This window comes from Buteo buteo, chromosome 9 (assembly GCF_964188355.1).
Source record: "Buteo buteo chromosome 9, bButBut1.hap1.1, whole genome shotgun sequence".
Lineage (NCBI taxonomy): Eukaryota > Metazoa > Chordata > Aves > Accipitriformes > Accipitridae > Buteo > Buteo buteo.
In genome coordinates this window covers 13,389,247-13,407,638 of record NC_134179.1, presented here as the reverse complement: position 1 = coordinate 13,407,638, position 18,392 = coordinate 13,389,247, and the positions used below count along the sequence as shown (strand labels likewise).

At 42.4% G+C, this 18,392-nt stretch overlaps 1 protein-coding gene across 1 annotated transcript; it reads left to right on the top strand.

Annotated features, from left to right (window-relative positions):
- The first annotated feature begins 9,097 nt into the window (after window positions 1-9,097).
- CCT4 (chaperonin containing TCP1 subunit 4) lies at window positions 9,098-17,123 on the top strand. The gene is made up of 14 exons (XM_075035433.1): window positions 9,098-9,341; window positions 10,127-10,179; window positions 10,428-10,517; window positions 11,276-11,384; window positions 12,650-12,792; window positions 13,482-13,603; window positions 13,692-13,824; window positions 14,196-14,335; window positions 14,636-14,732; window positions 15,060-15,170; window positions 15,430-15,560; window positions 15,668-15,902; window positions 16,439-16,552; window positions 16,856-17,123. The coding sequence occupies exons 1-14, from the start codon at window positions 9,224-9,226 to the stop codon at window positions 16,868-16,870; spliced, it is 1,611 nt and encodes a 536-aa protein (XP_074891534.1). The 5' UTR covers window positions 9,098-9,223; the 3' UTR covers window positions 16,871-17,123.
- The last annotated feature ends 1,269 nt before the right edge of the window (window positions 17,124-18,392 follow it).

Sequence of the window (18,392 nt, the reverse complement as noted above, 5' to 3'; positions counted from 1 at the left end):
ATATTTATTTCCGGTCTGATTTTTCCTGCATTTTCTGAAAGGTCTAGTGAGCAGGCGCAAATGATACTTTACTTGAAGTGAGTAGGAACCTTCAGTCTTTGACTCATTATTCCAAAATGGGACAGAGATCATATACTCCCTTGTGTTTGTCCAACATAGCTCTAAGAGACCTTGACTGGGGTCTTTGGTATTAGCCAGAAACAGAAACAAATTGGAGCAAAATAAGAGATTTGTGAATAGCAATGTATATAGCCTTGAAGATTAGCTCTAGAAGAGGACAACAAAAAAGATACTGCAACTGAAAAGAAAGATTGTTGCAGCTTCGCTATGAGTTAGCCCAAAGCAACAGGACACCATTTAAAATGAGATTTTGAGAGGATATGTCTAACTACCCTTTATAACATTGCAACTCATAATCACTGCAACACCTAACTAGAAAGCCACAAAGCCCAGCAGAAAATCTGCCAGTAATAGGATTTGACTTCCCTGAGGCTCAGTGACCAGGGGACACTCCAACCTGACACTACCCAGAAGCGTGACCTCGTACCAACCTCAGTCTCTTGAACCTTTCCCCACTGTGTGATGCAGGTTTATCACAACTGATTTCTCCAACCAATTCTCACTCCAGCCTCTCCTGACTTTTCACAGACGTTCACTCCTTTCAAGCCAACAGTCAGAGCCTCCCATTCTTTAAAAGTGCCCTTCCTGGGAGCCAAGCAAATATATAAGTCTCACTCGCATGTCCCCCACTTGCTCCAACTTAAAGTAACCCTCAACAGCCCAGTTTCATCTGGGCTGATGAACGATCCTGAAGCACAGATCCCCTGGCCAGGGGTAGTGCTTCCCTCTATTTGAATCCGTGCTTCTCTTACCTCACTTTTTCCTGATATTTGTGCTAAGCTACAGCCACTCTTCCTTGGATATATTATATACACACTCTGAAGTAATTTTCAAGTTACAAAAGCTAATGGCTTTATTCTGCCATGCCTCAAAAATGCCAGCTTGGATAAAAAAGTCCCCCCTCTGCACTGCCACCCAGAACTTGTGTGTCTTGCAAATAAAATAGCTGCTGCAGCCAAAGAACAGGTGAAATGACAATTATTCAAAAGGGCAACTCTCATTTGAGTAAGTCACAATATTTGCAAAGTAAGTCTTCAAGTATAAAACCGTTCTTTGAAAGCACTGCCCACTGCTAGTTCTTAAAGCTGATGTATACTTCTAGAAAAACTGAACCACTTTATCCCCTCTAGATTTTTTTATTGTAGCTGCACCTACTGATTCAGAAAGTAAACCCTAAAAAGCAAGCAGTATTTTAATCAACAGGGTACAGTTATCTTGAAGCCCACTTTCTGGCTTCTACATAATCAAGTATAACTGCAGAAAAAAAATTGTCATCCCCATTCCCCAACCTCAAACCCCAAAGCTGTCATTCTTGGAAACAAAACTAATAACCAGTTTGGACATCTCCTGTACTTTCATTACTGTAAATCAACACAAGCAGCAGAGCCAGCTCTCACAGTGCTGCTTGAGACTGGGGCGGTGAGAAGAACAACCAGGGAGCTAAACGGAAACTTCCCCACCCACACACAAAGCCATGTTAGAAAGCTGCCCAGCTCTGCTCCGCCTGGTTGTTCCTCCCCCTCTTCCTGTTTGCACCCAACGGCAAATCCTGTTTGTACCTCCAACTCCAAAGACATGAACCTTTGGCAGCGTGACTGGGATACCCACACATCTCTGAAACAATTTTAGAAGCTAACAAAAGCCAACCGATTAAAAAAAGAAGTTACTAATAATCCACTTACCGTTTCACAGTTCAACTTGTCCTGTTTTTCTGTGAGAGGAAGATCACTTGGGGGAAGTGTAGAGAGCCGTTGACTGCTTGTGTCGTTTTTCTTCCCTGGCTTTTCTTCCAAAGGTTTTCTTCTTTCTACAGAGCCATGTTCAAGCAAAGGAAGTCCAAAATAGCCAACGGTGCATCCCCTGGGTGACATGGCAGAAGTGCTTGCTGCTCCACCTCTAACTCAGAATTTGAAAATCAGCCACTGAGTCTCATGGAGTCTCCCAGCAGAAACACTCAGGGAAAAGGAGCTGATCCCTGAAAAGGCCTCCATTCAGGAAAAAAACCAGCTCTCTAAGGACCAGAACCCACACAGGCAAAGGCCTTGCTGGCTCGGGGGGGGGGGGAGCAAGAGAGGGACCACCTTGTCTTCGGTGCAACAAATGCCATTTAGAGAAGCAGTCACCGAGAGCCCTGTCTTGGGCAGCAGAAGCACGGGGGTGGGAATGCCCAGAGCAGCAGGACCAGGCGCTTCAGCCTGATCCACCTCGGTGACAGAAAGGAGCCTGCTCTTGAGAGCTGTCCCTGGCAGGAGGCATGATAGGCACTTAATGGGCCAGCTGGGAGACAATGCAGCCCGAGGCAGGGAGCTCACATCATACCACTTTATTAGGCTTTATCAGCCTTTTCGTGGAAGGAGGCAAAATCAAACCACCATGCTCACTTAGCAAGCACTGCACTGGCACAGACGTACTGCTCCACAGTGATCTCCATTCACGTGGTGTTAGAAACAAGGATGCCTCTGAGGGTTCAGGATCTTGCTCTTCAAGAAGCATCTGATTCGCATTTTACCTGAGAAACACAGAGATACGTATCACAGGTGTGAACGAACATGTTTCGTGTTTGCAGAAACAGATATTCATAAAAGAACGTTTAACCTCCTGGTGCTTTTTCTTTCTATCAGCTGTCCAAAGTATGCAGAGTTTGTTCTGAAGCAGGGCAATATATTACAACAATAATTCCAACCTCTTTAAAAAGTAATCAATCAGTGCAACAAATAACAATATTCTTTTGAAATATATTCAGGAAAGAATCCCTTACAGCAAGGCTGGTGTTCTGCTGTCATCTAGAGGGAAAGGGTGGAATCATCTCCCCAGGTGCTCTCCCACATGGAAATGAAAATACTCATTCTTTCACCAAAGAACTTCAGTCTACAGACCAAGGCTCACTCATTTACACTACCCATGTGCTCACCTGTGTGCATGTGTATATCCTTACCTATTAACATTTGGAGGGAAAGAAAGCAGAAGTGCTAAGAATTAACAGTAGCAACAGTCCCAGTCCCATAGACTATAATTCAGCAGCTTATCTGTCCCTCTTTTTGTAGCCTTATGACCAGGAATTTCTCTGTCAACTTGACACTGATAAGGAAAAATGTAAAATTTTTTTAAGAGCAAGGAGGGGATTACTGTCTGGGAAAATCGAAACTGGTAAATCATTCTACAAGTGCAATGAGATTTTTTAAAATACTGTAGATTTTGGAAACAGAGATCGGATCACATTTGTTGCACTTACAGGAAAAAAAAGGCAGAATTAGTTGGGTTTTTGATTCAGCACAGATAAAGATCAGTAACAGTTAAGTATATTTACATTATCTGATATCTTGAATTTCATTTTGCATATAGTACTACTGTAGGATATTACAATAATTGGATGGGGATCTTCTAAGCAACTCTTACTTGCTTCAAAAAACCTGTTGATTCAATTGATGCTTATAAATTTTGTAGATCCAGGGCACAGTGGCAACTTGTACAGCCCTGGGCCGACAAACGGACCACGGACTGAGCCATTCCTCAGTACCTACACAGTATGTCCAGCCAGACATAGTGTCTCTGCAGCACCTAGTTACTCGGTACATGAGCAGATCAGTGCTCAAGGCCCACTGATACATATAATTGATCTGCCCATATGCAAAATGTAGGTTTTTGCAAGTCCCAGCTACAGCACCTTTCAAGAGTCAGGGGCTGCCAAGAAAGCATGAGATAAATCATCTCCATTTTCACTGCTAGAGTTGACCACCCCATAACTTCAGGCTGACACTTCCTATGGCCACAATGCATTTTTAAGAGTACTTTGACAATGTAGCTACCTTTAAAGTACAGTCTTCAAAGAAAAGGTCTGAATCCATAGGAATCCCTTATAGCAAATTTTTCACAGGATTAGCAATGTTTGCCCTAGTGTCTTTAGCAGAATAAAATCACCATAAATAGGGCATTTTTCTTCTTTTCCAAACTACAGTGCAGCATTGTATTTTGTGCTGCTACCTAATCCTCACACTTCAATGATGGATGACGTTACCTACTAGTACATATAAGAAGATAATACTTGTATGGCACTTTGTGTGTTTCCCGACATACTACCACACTATATATCCTCATTTCTGCAACCTCCTTTAATGAGTGAGCAGCCTTTTCAACTGCTTACCATGACTCTCAGATTATATATATATTTTTAAAGGAACATAAGGGAGAAAAAAACTCAGAAAATACTATCAGGAAATGGAAGGAATTTGAGAAAAGGGACAAAAAGTCTTCAAAATACGTAGTCCATTGGATACACCCAGAGCGGGAGAGAACCAAAGAAAACCAAAAGAAATCAAGTAAAAGAATCCCAAGAAAAATCCACAAAACCCAGGATCTCTCATTCACTGTCTCCTCCAGAAGGTGGAAGCAGCGACGCAGCTATCCCTGTCATGGAAGCGGGCACAAAGCTGGCAGCTCCTGCAGGGCTCTAATCGGAGCATAGCACTCAGACACCAAGAGCAATAACCTCTGGGATGAAAATCCAGATAGAAGAGAAAAAAAACACCCACTCAGCACTAGGTAGAGACTTTCTTCTTCTTTGAAAAACTAAAATCCACTTGCTGTGCAAAATATTTTATGCTGGAAAGGCATTAGTATTGCTTTTATTAAATGTTTCGAAGCTACTCGCTCTTATCAGAGCATGATTAAGTAATGGTATTTAATAACTTATCTAAGGCCATTAGATGAAATGATGTCACCCTCTCTTTGGCAGTCATTCATTATGCTGTCATCACTACTGCCTTGAGAATACTTGGCAAGTTATCTCCAGGAAAAAAGAAACAAATGCCCTACATGAGACTAATGTTCATATCCAACCTGATATAAGTGCAGTAAGTAGTAAAGATACATATCCCAGGCATTTTTCACCTTGTACAAAGGACAGAGATGCAAATATTCCCAGAAACCCCATTTTGTCCTAATCACATGATTAGGTGTCCACTGACGATATTTATGCTGTGAAGGTTGTTAGTGTTGTTCATATTGCAGCAGAACTAGCAAGGTCCACTTGATATGAAGACTCCATTTGACAAGATGCTGCACACACAGCTAGTAAAAAAGTTTATCATCTAACTGCACCAGACTAGAAATAGTTGGGGAAGAAAAATCAAGAGACAGAGAAGTGATGTGATCTGCTCAGAATCACAAGCACCTCGTACAACAGTGACTATCAAAAAAGTTTCATGTTGGTAGCAGTACATTGCCTCTGCCTGAGTGAAATAAAACTCTGAAAGGCACAGAAACATTGTGCCACCAATGAACATCCCAGAAGGACTCAGCTCTGTCTTCAGCGTGCCTTTAAAAATCTCTCCTCTCTGTGCAGCTGCCCGTTTACACAAAGCCAGAAAACACAGTTTCCACCACATTTAGTCAAAATTGGCTATAGGTCCAAGTCCTATTTGAAGGACAGAGTACTAAGCACACAAATCTCATTTTTTCAAGAAAATAAGCCAAAAAGAATATTACGACCCCAGGATCATGTGTGTGGGTGTTTTCTGGATGATCTGTTATCATCTCACTGCTCCTTGGAAATGCTAGAAAAGGTCAGAACAGCCAGAAATGATGATAAGAGGGTAAGAAAAACAATATAATGTGTAGAAAACTCTAAGTCTAAACTCAGCTCTAAAACAAGTCTGGAAGGCTTCCATGGGTGCTGGCTTTAAACATGACCCAACAACAAATTTGGATCTTTGGGTCTGCTGTCTGAAACCTCAACCTTCACCCTGACATGAAGCTGAACTTCAACAGCAAGTCTGATTGATGTTAAGCCATCTCAGATAACTCTCCCACAAGCAACTCCAAATTATGAATACCTAAGAAATGTCTCTCCACCACCCTCTGCCTGGATCAACATGAACAACCGACATGCAGGTCAATGGGACATTGCAGGAGGAAGACTAGCCATAAGGCTGCCCCTAAATACACACTAGTAAAAAGAAAAAAGAAATAAAATCTCTATTTTGCATAGAATGGAGCAAAAAACTGAGTAGTAGCCAAAGCCCTAAACAAAACTCAACAGCTTGACAGCCCTACATATCTGCTCATCTAAATTAGATAGCAGACACAAAACAAGCAATAAAATACAATGTGCACTCTGGGTCAGTCTCCACCCAGTGACACCTTAAAACCCACAATGACCTAAGATCAAACCAAACCCTACCAACAGAGTTTCTGTTGGGCACAGAACCAGGTGACAGTGGATGATGACTAGACAATTCCTTTTACATCCAGTGCAAACCTGATTGCACTAACGCTTACAAAACCTTTAATCCTAACTCTGCCCTGAAGCCCAGCGCTAGAGAAGCAACCCTTCCAGACCAAAATTATTAGTAAGAAGGTAGCCACTAACCACAGCAGTCCTAAACTTAGCTCAGCAGCTTATTACATACCAAGCAAAAATCCAGGTTCTCCACCCAGCAATGGAACAAACTCCAGCCTCAAATGATTCTTAACACTAGAGGGGCTGTTCTTGCCAAACACAGAGCTATGTGTAACAAGGTGGCTGTGACAGTATCAGTTTTAAACTTAATTTCCTTCAAAATCCTGAAAAAAAATTACTCCTAACCCTAGTGTAGCATTGAGCAGCACATGCTCACTGATGGTAATAGCACATGATCTGTGTCACCTGCCAGAAAACCAGGTCCTTTGTCCTTCTCTGACATAACCAAACACAAAGTCCAGTTCAGCACCAGAGAAGCAACATCTGCCACTGCCCAAATTTACTCAATACCTTTAAACGTAGCTATACCACTTATTATACACATCCAGGAAAAACCAGGAACCTCCTGTGATACCACAACAAACTCTAAATGATCCCTAACCTGAGGTGACAAGGACATGGCCAGGTACAACAACCTCTTAAAAGCTTGGCTCTCTCCTGATTTTAGCTTTAACATTGCATGAGTGCTATACGTCCAGGATTTAGTACTGTTGCCATCGCTGCTTGATGTACTTTAAGATCAGGGTCAGAGACCCAACGATCTCAGTCATTTAGGACATGTTTCTCATTATTTTGAGGCTGATATAAATCCAGGTCAAGACTCTTACTAGTAGACCTTTCCCTTGTCTATGACCTGGATGTATCTTTACCTTTATAGTTCAAACTGTTTCTTCTCTTCCTGTTAAAAATTGAATATAAAAAGGCAAAGACCATTCACTTCCAAAACCTTCTCTCTATATACAGTCTCGAACAGAAAAAAAGAGCAGTTATCTATGTTTCAGTGGTGCATAAACCCAGAAAAAAATATTCAAAAGCAGCTGTTGAAAATGGTTGAGAGATGATGAAACCATGTGACTATGGAGTCCTTTTTCCTATTTTTTTCTGACAAGAGAACTGTCCAAATACTTGTTTTTATGTATCACCATACAAAGCTGTTGCTGGCATTAGAAAATTGCTCACCTTGAGGACACGTTTCACTTGCAATGAGCTCCCGATATAGATGCAGATACTTGGAAACTGAAAACAAGCTCAAGAGCTCACATCGTTTGCCTGTTTCTTAGAATGCGCTGTCTTACATCAGCAGCACCTTACTAGTGCAGGGACACATTTCTTGTATAACTGTCTCTACACGGGAGCACTTTACCGGCACTGTCATATTATAAATCCTGAGTTTTCACATCCAGTCAGAAAGAGACGCATCATAAAAATTATATGGTTTAGATAGTGGTTGGGCATTTTTCTTTCAGTCAGAGCTCTTTTGAGCTGCTGTGTTACTTTGTGTCTTACTTTGAACCCAGTACAAAATTAATTCACGTCATGGATTCAAGTATGTGCTTTGCATCTAAGCCATCTTATGTTTGTATTCTGTTCAAGGTGAAGAAAATAACTTAAATAGCTATTCAGATATCCCCCAAAAAAGACAAGCGCACAGAAGCTTCTTATATCAATACAGTAGTTGAGGCAAGATCATCCTAAGGGTATAAGCTATCTTTCAACTCTAGCATTATTTTTATTGATAATAAAGCCTACCTTTTTACAATGGCAATACAGGCTGAGGTAAAAGTCCCTTAGACACGTGGGAAGATCAGGGTGTTACAAGAAAATATACGTTTCTGTTCTTTTCCTGTAATTCAAGTGTGTCTAACTTCACTTGGCAATAAAGCTGCTGCTTAAAATCCCTTTTTGGTAACAGGTTCTGCAAAACAGAGGAACACAGGTGCTCAAAACCTACCCAGAACAGCTGGGATGGTGTTGCAGGTCTTGGCCTTAGCAGGGAAAAAACTGCAAGAAGCCCCACAAAGGACAAATAAAGGCAAAAGACAGGGCCTGCCTAGCCCTGGGTCAGACCAGAAAGGACAAGTCACAGCTACGGTCCCATCCACCGCTAGTGCTTTATGTGCCACTGAAGTTAATTGCTTTGTAACAGCCGCCTGTCAGAGAAAACGTTTCCAACATAGCCGTGCAGCTGAATTTCACACAGGTCACGCAGTGACGGGTAAGACCAACCCTGTGATTTCATGGCCATAATGCAAAGCGAAGTTCTCTCTCCTCATAACGTCACACGTCCTCGGGAAACACTTTCCCTCAGAGAGCCCGCCCTTCCAGCCGAACCCGGCCACCAGCCGCTTCACAGATGCGGAAGCCCACGTACCCCTCCGTCCCTCTGCTCTCCAGAGCCAGCGCCTCTGGGCGCGGCGCCCCCTGAGGGGCAGGTGGAGGGGAGGCCGCCCGGGCTGACGGACCCCCGGCAGCCCCCATAACGTTCACGCCGGCCCCGCCCCCCCACCCCTCAGAGGCGGGGCGGGGCGGGGCTCCCGCGGCGGCGCTGGGCCAGTGCGCCCGGGAGCCCCGCCCCGCCCCGCCTATCCGCCCCGCTCGGGCGGGAAACCTCCAGAGGCCCTCGCGCGGCTCGTTCTAGAAGCGGCAGCGGGCGCTTTTAGGCGTCCGCGCCGTTCGCCGGCAAAGCGGGGCGCAGGCGCGCGGCGGGCAGCCCTCCCCGCGCGTGACGCCACGCCTGGCGCCGGTCGGAAGGGCCCGGGCGCGTCCTGCTGGTGGCGGTGGGGGAGCGGCGGTGCCTTCTGGAAGGTTCCCGGGCGGGCGGCCGTTACCGCGGGTCCCATCCGCGTCCATCGGCGGCGGGCGACGATGCCGGAGAACACGGGGGCCAAAGCCCACGGCGGAGGGGGGAACCGGGCCAAGGGCACCTACCAGGACCGGGATAAACCCTCCCAGATCCGCTTCAGCAACATCTCCGCCGGCAAAGGTGAGGTGAGGCGCGGCGCGGCCGGGCGGGCGGCGGCTACCCGCCTCCTTTGTGCTAAGGGGAGGCGGCCGCCGGCCTCCCGCCTCGCCGCGGCGGGCCGGGCTGGGCCCACCGGCAGCCCTGGAGGAGCGGCGCCTCTTCCCGCCCCGAGCCGGGCGGCTGGAGGGGAAGGGGGCGGCCGGGGTTGGCTGCTTCCCTCTCTGTGTGGCGGCCCCGCGCCCCGGGGGAGATTCGGGCTTTCCTGTGCACCGATTCGGGGGGGGAGGGGCGGGCGACGCGTTTCGGGTTGACAGCTGAACGGTGTATCGCCCTGGTCTGGGATCTCGGCTGGGGTGCAGCCGTTCCCGTTGTCTCCCCCTGCGATGGGAGCTCGGCTTTGTATTGGCAGGAGGTGGTCTTGGGATTTTTAATGGCAGGAAAGTGCCAAGGGTGGGACCAGTGCGTGCTGGGGGATGCTATATTTGGCATTTGACACAAGCCTCGTTCGGATTACTTGGCGTATAATGTGTCCACGTTATTACTCGATTTTAAAATGGCTGTAATCGAGTAACGGGGTGTTAACTGTTTTTAAAAAAAAAAAAAAAAAGAGCTGTGGAAACCTGTCCTGAGATTGCAACGTTTTATATCATTCTGCTATTAAGGCTGATTTAGTGCTGGCACAATAACCGGGAACTGCTTAATACTAGGAGATGTTTTCTTTTCAGGAGAAACATTTAGAATGGTGGAGTGAGTGCTTATAGTTCTTAGATCAACCTGCAAATGTTTGGTTTTTTTTGTCTTCCTAGCTGTTGCCGATGCAATTAGAACAAGCCTTGGACCAAAGGGAATGGATAAAATGGTAATCCTTACACTTGAATTTTGACAACATTAAGCTTACTGGAGATACTGTGAAGCCCACATGCTTTGTATAGAATGCCATCTTTTGCCTTGAACTTCTTTTCCAAGCTTCATTTATTTAAGGGAAAGTGTGAACTAAATGCACATCTCGGTTTGAGAAATAATGTCAGGAGAAATATTTTATATAGAGCACCAAATTAAAGAATTGTAGTTACCGACCAGAACTATGTTTCTCCTCTTCCTTCTCAGATTCAGGATGCTAAAGGAGATGTGACAATCACTAATGATGGTGCTACTATTCTGAAACAAATGCAGGTTCTGCACCCTGCAGCCAAAATGGTAAGTGTTTTTTTTCCCATTGCTCAGACAATGGTATGTGTTAGAGCTTAATTTCTGGGACCAAAAAACATAGTAACATTTCACGTGGCTTTGAGGAGCATTACCCACTAGTGATAGAGCAAGAAATTCTGTGCAGCATGCTCCAGGAACATTTACTTTGATTGTAAGCTCTGCTGGAGAGTTCCAGGTCCTTAGTTCTTATCCAGTATTCCTTATGCATAATCCCTCGGGACGTGTGTTAAGACATAAAGGAATCTAGCCCAAACCTCCTGTCATTTAAAAAAGAAAAGTCAGTGATGTCCCAAACCACTAGGACCGAAGAGAATGAAAGAAGAGAATGAGTTATGTTATGGTCAGGTGGTCTGAGGATGCAGTAGTCTGGTCTTTTGAGAAGTTAAATGTAGACTTCTTAGTTTGATTGTGGTTGGAGATGGAAACGAGCTTCCTGTGACCCACCTACAGGAGAGGAAAAGGTAGACCCGTTAGATAGGCATGATCAGTTTTAAGCTTGGGAGAAAAGCTTCTCTGCTTCTGTAAGGAATCTGTTTCACAGTAGTTGTTCTTCACCGAATAGATGTACAAGTATGGAAAGCAAGGGGCAAAAGGTACCAACTTCAAATTAGAAAAGGCATGATTAGTCCTGATACTAAGGTTGATTTCAGTAGTGCTGCATTCTTGAATTTTCTTTTTTTTCCAATTGTCAGTGTTTGCAATTAAGTAGCATTAAATGTAAACTTTTGCCATAATTTGTCATTTAGTTGGTCGAGCTGTCAAAAGCACAAGATATTGAAGCTGGTGATGGCACTACATCTGTTGTTGTCATTGCTGGAGCTCTTTTGGATGCCTGTTCCAGACTTCTTCAGAAAGGTAAATACATACATTTAATATAAAAGCATGACTGGAGGTAGTTAAGTCCTCTGTCCGCTTCTACATGTATAATGAAGCTTAAAGTAGCCATTTCCAGTTTAAACATGAAAGATGACTGGAGTCTTCACATTCAGGTTTCACTTGTGTCCCACTTTCAATTAAAAATCTGTTCAGCTTTTTACTTTTAGTTGAATGCGTTACTGTTGAAACAGGAAAATAGTGCCTAGGGGATGTGATGAATGTTGCCTTGTAAAAACTCACCTCAGTTATACTTGTACTTGTTGCATGGACAGAGAAAGTGTAAGAAGGTATAAATGAAATTTGGGACCAGTGATTCTACTTTTTTTTTTTTATACTCAGCAAATTTATCACCTCCCATCACCACTTAAAATAGAGGGACCTTGAGAAAGTCTGGTCAGGAAAAGACATGAATTACAGAACGCAATAGTTTGTGTAGGTTCTGTTCAGTTAGCTCAGGACATTCTCTTGTAGTCTGCTTCTGTACAGTTCAGCAGCTTTTTTAGCTGTCCAGCAAGATAACAATTAGGCTTCTGTGTGCACTGGAGATAGAGCAAGAATGACTGAACCTGCAGAGTTCTTTTCTGTCTCAAATCTGGACTTCATAGTGATTTACTTATACTTGCCTCCTCGCCATACACACCATTTTGCTTGTTGTCCTCTTTCTGGCCCCTACCAACAGTTAGCTTCTGTTTACCTCCTCTCCTGGTACTGGTGGTACTGCTGGACCAGCAGCCTGGCATCCTCTACCATAAGAGGCAGTTAGAAGCTGCCTGTTTTGAAAAGATACAGGGTATATCACACACTCCAGAGAAATCAAGGAACTGCATACACAGCTGTGGGAAAACAGTCTTTGAAAATCTGAAATAAAATCACTATTGGGCTCCTCACAGGTATTAACCTCAACAGCGACAGCTTTAAGAATGCCAAGAGTAAACAAAACTTTTGTCTTCTCAAAAGAAGGTATGTTTCTGGGATGTCAGACATTGCAGGGAAATGTGCTGTACTTGTCTGTGAGGACAAATTATTGGGAACTTTATAGCTTTTTTCCTCAGCTTTAACAATAGAAAATAATAAGGAAGGTCATCTACTCATGAAGAACACATCTTGCTAAAATGTCTTCAATTTATTCTGACATGAGAGTCTCACTAATTTTAAAATGGAAAGAGAGGGTGAGGAGAAAACAAGAAAAAAACCCACTAGTTTGAAAGCATGACTGTCTAACAACCTTTTTATACTATCCACAGGAATCCACCCCACCATAATTTCAGAGTCATTCCAGAAAGCTTTGGATAAAGGTATTGAAGTATTGACCAACATGGCGCAGCCAGTTGAACTGAGTGACAGAGAAACCTTGCTGAATAGTGCAACTACTTCGCTGAATTCAAAGGTATGACTGATACTTCAACTTTGTACCTCCAGACTAGCTGAGCCTTTCAGCTTTTCCCAGCTCATCCTACTGTTCACTTACCCTGCATATCACAAATCTAATTGGTTTTCTGACATTGGTTACCTTCTCTTAGACAGACTTTTCAGAAAGCCATGGTTGATTAAGAGTAAATTGAAGCACTCAAACTGAATTTCAGTTTGAAATACTTGGTGATCTCGGGTGTTAGCTGTAAGTGTAAAATAAGCTTCAACTGAAAACAGCAGCAGAAGAGTGAGGTGGGATACTGAGAGATTTTGCCAAGTTTTTGTGTAGGCAGTTCTTGTTCATGTGGCAGGAACTCCTAAAACAGCATTGAAATCTGGAGAAGTGTGCTAGTTTCCCTTCCAGCAGAATAATCTGTGGAGCTCTCAAAATTTTTACTTTAAGAGTCTAGGAAAGAAATTCAGGTTTCTTCCTTAAGTCCCTAAGCATAGGTTTTCCCACCAACGTAGCTGCTGTTTCCTTTAAATGGAGTAGCCCTTAAGAAGATGCCATATTAAGGCAACTGGCTGATGGACAGGAAGGGAAAACGAGCTTTGTTTCAAAATTCAGGAGTCAAACACTGAAATACAATGATATTATTTTGAAATTACTGTTTATCAGTGTTAAATCTCTCACCATTTTTTTTTCTTTACTACTAAATCTTCTAGGTTGTCTGTCAGTATTCTAGTTTACTTTCTCCAATGAGTGTGGACGCAGTGATGAAGGTGATTGACCCAACTACAGCTAGTAGTGTGGACCTCAGAGATATTAAAATTGTTAAGAAGTTGGGGTAAGAAACAGTTTGTAACTAGACAAATTTTGTCTCTGTGAAATCAGCTTCCCAAAGTGCTAGAGTCATGGATTGTTTTTGTTTCCAGAGGCACAATTGACGATTGTGAACTGGTTGAAGGCCTAGTGCTGACTCAGAAGGTGGCAAATACTGGTGTAACTAGAGTGGAAAAAGCCAAAATTGGCCTCATTCAGTTCTGCTTGTCTGCTCCAAAGACAGATGTAAGTTAAACTATGACTAGAGCACAACCTTTTGCTCTAGTACTTGGGAGATGCAAATGTAATGATAACACATTTTTTTTTAAGATGTTGTGATGTCAGCTGTATTCCACAGCTATAATGAAGGTCTGCTGGGTAATGCATGGATGTTCATAACTCTTAGAGGACTTATAGTTGACGTAAGAAAGAAAATAGTTCAAAAGTTCAGTACTTCTCATCATGTAAACAATCTCTAATAAGACATATTTTACTATCATGCTTGTTTGCTTTGAATCACAGGCTCCTAAGTTAAAGAATGTGGAACATCTTGACACTTGCTTTTTAAGTCAGTAGTTGTTCATAATAGTTGCTTTTTTTTTTTTTTTTATTAATAGATGGACAACCAAATAGTTGTTTCTGATTATGCTCAAATGGACAGAGTACTGCGTGAAGAGAGAGCCTATATTCTAAATTTAGTTAAGCAAATTAAGAAGGCTGGATGCAATGTGCTGCTGATTCAGAAGTCTATTCTGCGGTATGTTAATTCCGATTTACTGGCTTACTGTGTGTGTTTGAGGGAACAATTGGAATTTTTTTGAATACCTGGAAAATTGAAGCCAAATACTAACAGTCACACTTGGCAGAGTGTCAGACTGGCTGTAGTAGCAACCATACCTTTAGAAAGCACTAGTATTGTCTGTATTTTGAGTTTAATGACATCCCTACTTTGTTGTCTGAAGAATTTCAGCACTGCTAGTAAGAAGCATGCGACTGGCTACTATGGCCTGGTTACTAAAATAGCACTGTGGACTAACTACTTCCCTCTTGTTTTTAGGGATGCTCTTAGTGACCTAGCCCTCCATTTTCTGAACAAAATGAAGATCATGGTGGTTAAAGACATTGAAAGAGATGACATTGAGTTTATATGTAAGGTAAAGTGAGTTATATAAATGGCTGTTAAAGTAGCAGTGGTGTTTAAAGTCTACCCCAAAACTAAGTACCCAGCCAGTGTCAGTTTATTATGACTCTTTCACAAGTTTCATGTTCTGACTAGAATGTAAGAGCAGACATTTCCTAAAAAACATTCCTGTTCTGTTGAGCAGTCACGTTTCTAGAAAGATTGGGGACAGATGTAAAAGCCATAGTCCTAACTGCATTTTAGTGTAATATGCAGAAGAATGTTATGCATTATACTTGCTGACTCTGCAGTTCAGGATTTTTTTTTATTTCTTTTTTTTTACCCCCCATTATTTTTTCAGACAATTGGAACTAAGCCCGTTGCTCATATTGACCAGTTTACTCCTGACATGCTGGGGTCTGCTGAGCTGGCAGAGGAGGTCAACTTGAACGGTTCTGGGAAACTAATAAAGGTGAGCGAGCAACAAAATGTTAATACCTACTTAACATCTGCCAATTATTTTAATAACAACTAACTTTAATGTGTTTTACTACTGAAGTTACTACATTTAAGTACCTACTTCTAATCCCCGAGTAGCCACCAACCTGGGGAGTGTAGTGGTTTTGCTTAGCTAGATATCAGTACTGGTCTAGAACTTGCACATACCAACTCAAGTCTCTTTTTGTCCAGGATGGTTTTTTTCAGTCTTAGTATTTGGTTTTATGTTTTAGATTACAGGCTGCACAAACCCTGGGAAAACTGTAACCATCGTGGTACGTGGATCCAACAAACTTGTTCTAGAAGAGGCTGAGCGTTCAATTCACGATGCCCTGTGTGTCATAAGATGCTTAGTTAAGAAAAGGTAATGTCTCAGTTTGGTTAGAGTAATTTAGTGTATTAATAATATAGAAAGCTAACCATTTATGCACTTACATAAAATGAGTTTTTATTTTTAATTTCTGTCCTCAGAGCTTTAATTGCAGGAGGTGGAGCACCAGAGATAGAGTTGGCACTGCGCTTGAACGAGTATGCTCGCACTTTGAGGGGTATGGACTCGTATTGCGTCCGTGCGTATGGCGACGCGCTGGAAGTCATACCATCTACACTGGCTGAAAATGCAGGTCTCAATCCTATTTCAACGGTAACAGAGCTGAGAAACAGACACGCTCAAGGGGAGAAAACAGCTGGCATTAATGTCAGAAAGGTAACAAGTGATTGTGTATGCATAGCTTAAAAAAACCCAAAACTTGGGCATTGAAAGGAAAATGCATAGCATCAGAACTAAACTGAGGAGAGGGCAAGTTTGTCTCATAATGGTATTCTCCCTAAAATTAAGAGTTGAGGTAGATTATACCTTGTTCTCTGGGGCTTTAACAGCTTATCCTGAGTATTGATAATAGCAGGTATTTACATGCCATACCCACATAGTATACCCATCAGTATTATCTGCAGTGGAAGGTGCACGTGTGTTACAAGCAGCACAGTGGGCTAGCTTCTTTTAAATTGTCACCATGTTTAAGCTGGCATAACTACCTTTATCTTGGCTAATTTTGACTGGGTATGTCAAGCACCTGGGGGGAGAAGACGCATACTGTAATATTCCTGTTGAGGATGGAAGAGTACAAGTCCTTTGATAGTCAAATTTAGAGTTGACTGTGCTCAGGATTCTTATAAAAGAAAACTTGCTAAATCTTCACTGTAGTCTAACCTACACAAAATAAAAGCTACTTGTTCTCACAGGGTGGCATTTCCAACATCTTGGAGGAATTGGTTGTCCAGCCACTGCTAGTGTCTTTGAGCGCATTGACTCTTGCAACAGAAACTGTGCGCAGTATTCTTAAGATTGATGATGTGGTGAGTAATGTTTGCATCATGTTTTGTTTAATCTTTTTTTCACAAGCACCAGGATAGTTACTGTCATCTAATTTGCTGTGCTTCAAAATATAATTATCATATAGTATTCTCAGTTTACATGCTATTTAGACCATTTGGCCGCCTAATAATGGCAATTGGAACAAAATTAAATGTGTTACAAATACTGTACCTTAAAGTAAGGAGTTAAGAGACTGAAAAACCAGGATCTTTAAGCAGAAGAGAGGTAATTGTTGGGTGTCCTGTGGACTTCCTGTGCCTGATTGTGTGAACTCTTCCTTGCAGGTGAACACCCGGTAAACTGAACGAAGAAAGTGGGGACTGTGCCCTAGAGCTCCTTCCCAGTAGTCTGGAATATGGTTTCCTCACCAAAAGCGCCTGTGTGAATTGTCTTAAAAGTCCACAAAGGCTTACGTACTTTTATCAGGTTAATTAAAAAAAAAAAAAAAAAATCAAAAAAAACCAACCCAAAAAAACCACCACCAACAAAAAAACCCCACCAACCTGTTTTCAGAAAGGAAATGCTGTTTATCAATAAACATGCAGTAGTCTACCTGAGTCTTTGCTTTATAGTTTTGCTAGAAATAAGGTAAACTTCTTGTTACATTTGCTTTTCTGCGCTACATGCTCCTACTTAGCTCTGAAAAGTTTAACTGCAAGTCATTAGCTCTTGATATATATTCTAAAAACACCCTTTAATTTGCACTCTAGTAACATGCTAGCTTAGAGCTGCTTCTCTAAAAGTTTTCCATAATGGAGTAGTATTATTTCCCTTAACTATGACTGGCTAGGGTGAAGCAATATCTTTGCAGTGATAGTACTTAAGAATCCTGTATCATGCTCCTTGCTCTGTTTTGCCTCCTGACGTCCATAGTGATTTCTGATGCCATCACACGATCCAGAGTATTACAAAGGGCAGTCTGTACATGCAGCTTTTTGTATTTCATCCAGCAGTGAAGTGCAAGTGTCAAAACTAAACCTAGTTATAAAAAGGCAAAGATAACATTACTATAACTAGGCTTATCTATAATTAATAAGGGATTTATTTAAAGTCGGTTTTGGATAACTGGTGCATCTCTCTGAAGCAGTTTCAGCTGTTCTTTTGGTCACTTCCATTGTGGTGGTGGTGAACTCCCAGTGTTGTTCAGGAAAACCCCAGCAGTGGAACTCTTGGACAGCTTAAGTAATGCACAAACACAGACCACACACGCACACTCCCACCCCCCACCCCCAGTGAGCCGGTTTTCTCAAAACTGGCTGAGAAGTCAAAAAGTATACTATTTTAAAATAATGCATGTTACATTTCTTTAAAACAAGTCACAGAACAGACATTAACATCTACCTACACCTGAAGGAAATGGGTACCCCGTGTTTGTGTCACAGCATTGTGGTGCATCAGCTGGACCCACGTTGTTGGGGTGAGCTGTAACGCAGGGGATCTCGGCTACCAGGAAAATTCCAGCTGCGCCAGGATTCATTCAGTGTAGAGTTCATTTGATTTGTTCTTAATGTTACATTTTGTAGTTAGAATAAAACATTTTTCAACTTCTAATTCTTAGCCTGAAATTTTGAATTAACCTGTTCGTTACTGCTATAGTAAGATGACCAGATTCCTCTTCATATTTAAAGGAGAGTGTTTCTTTCATGACCCTGTAACTTGCATTTCTATTTACTGTTGGTCGGATCTGTAGCTTTTGTGTAAACTCCCACCACTTTCTCGACCAGCTATTGAAATACTTTCCTATGACAGCTGTTTAAGTAGAACATTCAGAATAATTCAAATACTAAAATAAATTAGACAAACGATTTAGGCATTAATGTT